This window comes from Lactuca virosa, chromosome 4, assembly GCF_052849685.1.
Source record: "Lactuca virosa cultivar CGN04683 chromosome 4, Lactuca_virosa_CGN04683_v6, whole genome shotgun sequence".
In the NCBI taxonomy this organism is placed as follows: Eukaryota; Viridiplantae; Streptophyta; class Magnoliopsida; order Asterales; family Asteraceae; genus Lactuca; species Lactuca virosa.
This window is the reverse complement of record NC_136429.1, coordinates 409,542,305-409,550,703: the sequence shown is the minus strand read 5'-3', so window position 1 is coordinate 409,550,703 and position 8,399 is coordinate 409,542,305. Positions and strand designations below refer to the sequence as shown.

Here is an 8,399-nt window from a genome sequence, read left to right as displayed (position 1 = left end):
ATACTTTTGTGTAGTTCTTACTGTGATACTATTTCTGGTATGTATGTATGTTTGTATACTTCTTATAAAATACTTCGATTTTAAAAATATTCTTTTAGTCAGAGCACTTCGGTCCCATTGTGTTTATAGTTGTATATATTGTAAGGTTTGATATACTTAGTTCACTATAAATAATGCTCTGATACCAATCTGTCACACCCCCAAACCGGAACGGCGGAAACGTTCGGGGGCGGAGGACGTCATGTACAATATCACAACAATTGCATAAAAGTAATCAAAGCAAACACAACCATTACATTGATAAAAAATAGTTTTTACATATGTTCAATACATAGTTTGTATGACATCAAAAGTGTATAGAAAAAGTATAAAAGACGCGACTCTATAAGCTCCGTCTTCTCAAAACCTATGGGTGTACTTGTCTACCGATTCCCTGAGAATACAAGTGGTTTTGAAAGTGTATCAACATTTAAGTTGGTGAGTTCATAAGTACGTTTTTGAGATGGAAATCTTGTTTTGGTTCTTTGTAAATGTTACAGTGTTCTTCCAGAAAATCCAGTATTTTCTTTGGTAAATGAAATGTAGTCTTAGGCCTTAAGACCAAAATGCATGTTTGCTACTGTACTCTGAAATAGTAAACCGTAGTCTTATTAATAAATAAAACTATTCATGAATGTTCTTGAAACTGTATATTGTACTAGTGTACTCTGTGCTAGAAAAGTAGCGTATTGTAGTAGTGTTTGTATGAAAACCTTCTTGTATGAGTGCCTGGAATCCACCACCTGTAGTGTAAAATAGTGTACTGTAGTTTCATTATTTAAAATCAAACCTTTTGTATGAGTGCCTGGAATCCACCAGTTGTAGTGTAAAATAGTGTACGGTAGTTTTATTATTTAAAATAAAACTTTTGAAGTACTGTTAATCCCATAAACAAATGTTTTAGTTGATACTATTGTGAGTTTCATATAACCATGCTGATATGACCTAGTGGCCTCTAAGACGTTCTTCAGGCGTCAGATGTTATGACACATTTGTCACCCCATGTCTGTCGGCCTAGTTGTTGCAAGCAGCTCAGGTGCGGGATTGTCAGTCCCGTATAGATCTATACACAAATTCACGCTCTCCCTCCAGGAGACTCTGGTTATAATTTATAGGACTTGGACCTGTACCCTGATGGGTACAACGAAGTAGTATCTCACAAGCCTGTATTAACTAGTTTATGTGTAGTGTAGTAGTGTTCTCTTGTACTTGAATTTGTATGTATTGCCTTGTAGTAGTGTACTTTGTAATGTAAAATAATTATATTTAAATAATTATTTTAGTAGTGTATCCTTGAATTAGTGTAATAGAGTAGTGTTCCATAAACTATACTAATTATAGTTTATATACTTGTTTCTGTATAGTGTTCTTGAGCTTGTAAAATAGTGTAGTGTTTCCCAAACTATACCTACTATAGTTTAAATGTATGTTCTTGTATCGTTTATTGAACTTTAGCAAAATAGTGTAGCGATTCACAAACTATACCAATTATACTTTAAATGTATGCCCTGCAATGAACTGAAGCATTTACAATTTAACAGTGTGTATAAAGCGGTAGTGAGAGATTTATGAAAAATACCCTTTTGCTCGACATGCTACAAAAGGGTTAAAAATATATAATATTTTGATAATTGCAGCGATAAATCGGTTTGAAACAATTGCAAATGGTTTGAAACGGTTTGAAAATCGTTTGAATGCTAACACAAGAGTCCTTGTGTTTTACTTGTATCCCCCCCCCCCCCTAAAAACATTGAAAAATAGTGACAACGTAGGGGTGTGAACTCACCTCTAGTGCATGTTCCTGTTCAGGTAGCGAAACAACAGAGATGATCCCCGAGCTAGCGTATGTGGAAATAACAGTATCCTAATAATATTTAAACACGTAATCGTATTTAAATTAGCAAAATAATTAATTAAAGTGTTAGACAACACTTAATTTATGTAAGGAATACTTACAAAAATTACCGAGAATTATTTGGAGTGTTGTTAGGCGTTTTCGGTCTACTCCTCACCAAAATCCCTTGATTTCGGTCTTAAAACCTCAACCGAGAACCAAGTTCTCGTTCTTAAGGGGGTTCTCGGTCTGAGTGAGTTCTTAGTCCAGGTGGTTTTCGATAAGCTTGAAGATTTGAAGATTGTTCTTGGTGTTCTTGGTGAAATTATGAAGATTTGAAGGATTTTGCTTGAAGATTTGAAGATTCTTGGATGATACTTGAGAGCAAAATGAGTGTGTTTTCGGTTTAAAAAGTGAGAAATGACTTATATTTTCGGGTGAAAATATATATATCGAGAGGGTTTCCGGTCCGAGGGGAGTTTTCGGTCGGTGGGGTTTGTGGTCCGAGGGTTTTCGGCCGAAAAGGGTTTTCGGTATGAAAGTTCTCAGTTCCAAAGGGAAATTTTTTGAATTTTAAGTGCATTTTATTCCAAACATAAAAATACTTATATAGAAACATCATTTATATAATTTAAATCATATTTAACCCTTATGATCTTAACAAAATCAACAAAACTCGAATTTTATTTAAAGGGTTTGTCTTTTATTGACTTGAAAAAAAACGGGTTGTTATATAAAGTATTGTATTGTACAACTGTATAAAACATAATTTGTTGTGTATGTAAAAAATTGTTGTGTACGAATCACTTCTCAAAATCAAAGCAATCCTCGTTTTCTAATAATAATATGGTGAACATTGTCCATCTAAGTTGAAAATTTCCTTTTTTTAGATTTGGTGGTGATGAATGATGATGGGTAGTGTTGTTTATTAATTGGATAAAACTGAATTGTCCAATTGGATAATTTGGATGACTATTTGTTTCGGATATTCAGATTTTTTGATCTGTTTTCTATAGTACTGAATTATTACTTTGGATTTCGGATTGGTTTTGGTTTGTAAAATAAGAACCGAATACTCTAAAAAAACCGAATAACAATTTATTATTTATTTAATTTTTTATATATATCTATAATTATTTATTATTATTATTATTATTATTATTATTATTATTATTATTATTATTATTATTATTTTCAAGTAGATTTAAAAAGTTTCACTTAATAAAAAACCTTATTATGTATTTTCTTTCAAAAAAAAATGACTATAAAATATTAACGTTTAATGTATTTTTTTAGTAGTTGTTTATAAACTTTAAACCACAACTAAGTTATTTGTTTGTTTCTTTATAGAGTTGGGTAATATTCTAATTATATGTGGTTTTAAAAAAATATTCCAATTTTTGAAAACGAATTATAAAAATTGATCCAACCGAATTGTAATTTGATTGGATCGGATCAGATTTGAATTTAGTTTGGACTATTTAGATTTATGTTTTAAAAACCGAAATCAATTTGGATTCACTTGACTTGATCAGATCGGATTGATCCATCCAAATGAACATCCCTAGTGATGGACAATGGTGGTGGTGAAAGGTGATGATCGGTGGTTGTGAATGTTGTTTAAATTGGTCATTGTGTTGTTCAATTTTAGCAATTTAAATAGTTTCTTATCTCTTTATGACATTAGCTCTTCAGTTTACCTGTTCAACAGATCATAGAAGGTCGTCAATGCGTTTTGACAGGAACTCATTTTTTATAACCATTTTTCACTTCACTTCACTGGTGCCATTTGAACAGTTTAAATGGTTCATCAAAAATATAATATTAACCTTTTAGGTTTTTTCACTTTTATAAACTATCAAGAAAAGGAGAAATCACATTGTGATTGATAACAATTAGTCATTAGACTTTTTTGTACTTTCTTGATTGTCCCTAAAACGCATTTTAACGTATATATGTATCACTGTCACTAAGAGCATCTCCAATGGTTAAGATATGCTATGGTTTAAAGTTATGTATCACTGTCACTAAGAGCATCTCCAATGGTTAAGATATGCTATGATTTAAAGTTATTGTCACATCATCATACATTTAATTTTGACTTATAAATAAATGGTATCCCCAATGGTTAAGCTTATTTATCTAAAATATTTTATAAACCTCTTGTTTAATTAATCATTTTTAAGCACAAATCATATCTTAATATGAAAATAGAAAATACAAGTATATCATGTTTTTATTTATATACATAAAATATGAAAAATTGTTATGTTTTAGTTATAAAAATAAAATAAAAATATTGAAAATATTATCTAATAATTATAAAACGAAATATGTTTAAAGTAGAAGGGAGTTAATTGTACAAATATGATAGTATATTGACCACTCAATATATAAAAAGCAAAAAGTTGTTTACTCAAATAGTTTTGAGTGGTTAATATAAAAAGTTAATAGTAATAAGCTTTTAAAAACCTCCCATGAACATCTTCAAAGGTTAACATATACTATCACTTAAAATTATTGTCACATCATCATTTCATTAGCTTTAACCTATAATTAAATGACCTCTCCAATAGTTAACTTCTCTCAATAGTTTTTCTTTAATTTTACATAATCTATCGTTATCTAATTAAAATGTTTTATAAAATCCCCTCCATTTATTAGTTGCTTTTTAAACACACCTTATATTTTATAGACTTTGAATGCCACAAACAAATGGAAATGGAAATAATTATATACCGGGTTTTTATTTTATAAATGTAAAATACAAAAAAAAAACTAATACTACATAGTTAAAAAAATTGAAAATATTATATAATCGTTATAAATTTATATTTCTTATGTAATATGTCATTAAATATTTGATAGAAATAATTAAATATTTGATAGAAATAATTAATTAGTAAATAAATTAAAATTATTTAAAACTAGAATATAATTAAGGGTAAAAAGAAATATGATTAGAAGACGAAGAGGTTAAACATACTAAAGATAAAAGTATATTGACTGCTTAATATTTATTGAATGGTCGATATAAAAAAACAAAAAAATACACTTAGCTTCAACAGTAACAAGTGATAAAAAAACATAAAACAAATACTAATAAGCTCAAAAATAAACTCTCATTTGAGATAGTTTAGTTATCAAGGAAATAAACTCTCATGGTGCGATAATAGTTTAGTTATCGAAGAAATTTGAAAATAGTTTAGTTATTGGGGAAATATATTTGTAACATGAATATAAATATAGTATACTGACTTCACATTCTCTTTTTACATATTTGACACATAACTTCCACCTTTTACAAAATTGGTCCTTATCTTTCTCTCTCTATATACGCTTTTCACAAACAAATAATGTTTCCTCGTTGCCAATGATCATAATAACTTACACACTTTCAACCTCTATAACATCCAACTAAATCTCATTCTCAATATATTAATTATTTTTATATATGTATTTATTCAAACTAATATTTTTCCAACCAAAACAAGGATAAACCATTCAAAACATCATATACACAACATTTACGCAAATATTATATATATAAATGGTAAGTAGCAAGAAATAGCAACAAACTTTATTCTTTTTACTAATATAGGCAACATACTTTATTTTTTCCCATAATAGCAATCTACTTTCATTTCCTAATCCATAACAACATATATTAATGTTTTTTTTTTATTTTTTTTTACTGATAATAACAACATACAACACATAACCCATAACATATATTAATGTTTTTTTTAATTGTTTTATTTTTTTATTTTTTTACTGATAATAACAACATACAACACATAATAGCAAATATATTCGTAACATAATGTAAGTATGTTATTAAAAAAAAGGTTGTGAATATCGGTAATGAGAGTAAATTATGTTACAATTATAAAAAAAAAAGTCAATTTTTTTTTATCATATGTGAACCAAATCAAACTAAAGTCATCATTTAAGACAATATTTGAACAACAAATTGATAAGATACTTGGTTTGTTGTATTGAAGAGTTAGATATATAAACCGTTTAAGAAACATAATTCATTCAAATCCTTACAATTTTTTGAGCAAACAAACAAGAAAATTTGCTCTTTTTTATACAAATATGAGACTTGCGAGTTGCACATTGTTTGTTCTCCATTTTTTAATGCTTAAATAAAAAGCAATTTCATTTTCTTTTTTTAAACTTTATCATCATGGAACCACCATCTAGTCTCTTTAGGAGATCTACCATTTCTACAGTTCTTCACATAGCGATCATTATCTTCAGGGCGTTCCTGCAACCACAAGGGTAAAATGGTCATTTACTCATGTTAAACAAACTTTGCGTATACATCGTATAATGTAATTTGAAAGAATGACTTAGGATTTCCCCATATTGCATTGGGGGGTGTGCTAATTAGGTTTGTTTGTAAATTTTTTAAACAGAAGGGTAAAATAGTCATTTACTCACATTCAGAGAGTTTATACGTAAAAGAGAAACAAACTTTGTGTATACATACAAAAGCATAATTTGAAAATTCAGTGTTTGTTTCTTTTCAAATGGGACGTGATAATTGGGTAATGTTTGTATTTGTTTTTGAATAGAAAGGGTAAAATGGTCATTTACTCACAGTCAAATAGTTCATTCGAAAAAACAAAAGAAACAGGCGTTCAGTACAATTCACTATAGCATATCATTTTTCTATTTCAAGATGTTCAAGGAAATTGTAATATTTCCTTATTTAGCAAGTTTTAAAATCAAATCTATTTATACATTACAAAATAATATTGTCATGAGTGAAGGGTTTTTTGGACTTTTGTCTTTTTAGCATTAAATAAAAAACAAAAATATTCCAATTAAATCATTCTACTTTAGAAAATCTACCCAATTAAGTAAATTTTCAAAGTACAATGTCTTAATATGAAAAATAAAAACTGAAAGTAGAAAAAAAAATGAAAGTAACATGAAATAAATTATAATAAATAAATAAATTTTAAGAGAGAATGAAACCTTGGCTGGTGAACTTGAAAGCATTGACAGAATGCTGATGCAGATAGAACCAACAGTCATGGCTGGTGACCATGAATCATATAGAATATCTACAAAATAAATAAACCGATAAAAAAATATTTATAATTCAAAAATAAAAATATAAACTTTTCAAGAATATAGAAAAAGAAGAGCTTATGAAAGTTTACATACCTAAACAAATATGGCCATTGCTGTAGATGTGAGGATGAAGAGGAGCAGGATGCAAAAATATCACCTGAGTCATTTCATCAAACAGATTATGAGCAAGAATTGAAAAGGTATGATGAATTGATGATAAAGATACTTAGAATATAGAAATTGAATTCATTGTTTAATGTTTATCCACCTGAGGTGCTTCCATGGGATAATTCTCGGGAAAATCAACTTGGAGTTGGTATTTTTCATTAGCATAGATAGTTCCTTGAGCTCCATACACTTCAATCACCCACCTGTAAACAACGAATGTAAAAAAAAATAAAAAAAAAATATTACGATTCATTCAGAATTTTCACGAATTGTATGAGGCGTCATAAAATTTGGAGTATCTGAATTTCAGAAAACCCTAGATTGGAAAGGACTGAAGTGATTTAATCTCAGAAGAGGGAGATCAGTATTCTCTTTGATCTCTTTTTGAGAAATTGTAATTGGGGAAAACGGTGAAATTGGAAATAGACAGAACGAAATAAACAGAATTTGAGAATGAAAATTTGAGAAACCGTTGAAGATTGTCGGTGACTTTGTGTGTAAATCCAGAGGGAGGATTGATCTGCCACTCCGTCAGCTCTTTTTGAAGTCTGTTGGTAGCAATTTTGCTTAGAACCTAATCAATCGACATCAAACTACTCAAAAGATGATGATAATCAACAGATATACACGCAATCAATCGAAATCGAAGTGTTTGAAAAATTAATCAAGGCGTATAGACAAAGGTATATGTATGTATACATACGAATAGTAATAGAGATGTATACATAGAGAGGGAGGAGGAGATACCTTGCGAGAGGAAACGGAGGAACCGGTCATAGCGGCGGAGAATGGCGGAGATATGGGGAAGGGCACACTGCCTTTGTAGGTGTAGACCGGAGGAATCCAACATGCTTTTTCCTTCTATCTATTTTATACCGTATATTTTATGTATATTTTATTTTATTGGATTATTGTGACTTTAGTCCAATAATATTTATGTTTGATATATTGGTTTAAAAGGTACCTCATGGTTATTTTTTGCATTTTAAGGGAACAAAGTTATGTTTTATCGTTTTAAAAGGTACCTTTACCTATTTTAGAAGGTAACCCCACCTCGTGCCAACTAAGCTTATGAGTCAAGACAGATTCATTATTGAGTCCACTCAATGCCACATCTGCATGGATTAATTAGAGGCATTTACTTTCAACAACCCCCCCAACCACCCTTAGAGCCCAAGTAATCATCGGTTGTGGTGGGCATATTAATACTCGATAACCTCATGTGGGGTTTTAATCAAAACAAACCAAATACCTCGTTACCATTTTAAGC

At 29.5% G+C, this 8,399-nt stretch overlaps 1 protein-coding gene across 1 annotated transcript; it reads right to left on the bottom strand.

Annotated features, from left to right (window-relative positions):
- Nucleotides 1-5,846: 5,846 nt before the first annotated feature.
- On the bottom strand, nucleotides 5,847-7,995 carry LOC145108900 (putative ubiquitin-conjugating enzyme E2 16). The gene is made up of 6 exons (XM_079045983.1): nucleotides 7,877-7,995; nucleotides 7,600-7,703; nucleotides 7,230-7,332; nucleotides 7,055-7,118; nucleotides 6,863-6,951; nucleotides 5,847-6,146 (listed from the first exon to the last, which is right to left on the bottom strand). Exons 1-6 carry the CDS (start codon nucleotides 7,904-7,906, stop codon nucleotides 6,051-6,053), a joined length of 486 nt encoding a protein of 161 aa, XP_078902109.1. The 5' UTR covers nucleotides 7,907-7,995; the 3' UTR covers nucleotides 5,847-6,050.
- Nucleotides 7,996-8,399: the final 404 nt, after the last annotated feature.

Excerpts from the sequence above, each read along its gene's own strand:
- LOC145108900 (XM_079045983.1), bottom strand. The coding sequence starts at position 7,906 with ATGACCGGTTCCTCCGTTTCCTCTCGCAAG. Across the intron at positions 6,952-7,054 it reads CAATGGCCATATTTGTTTAG|ATATTCTATATGATTCATGG; the intron begins GTATGTAAACTT and ends TTTATTTTGTAG. Across the intron at positions 6,147-6,862 it reads TTTCAAGTTCACCAGCCAAG|GAACGCCCTGAAGATAATGA; the intron begins GTTTCATTCTCT and ends TTGTGGTTGCAG.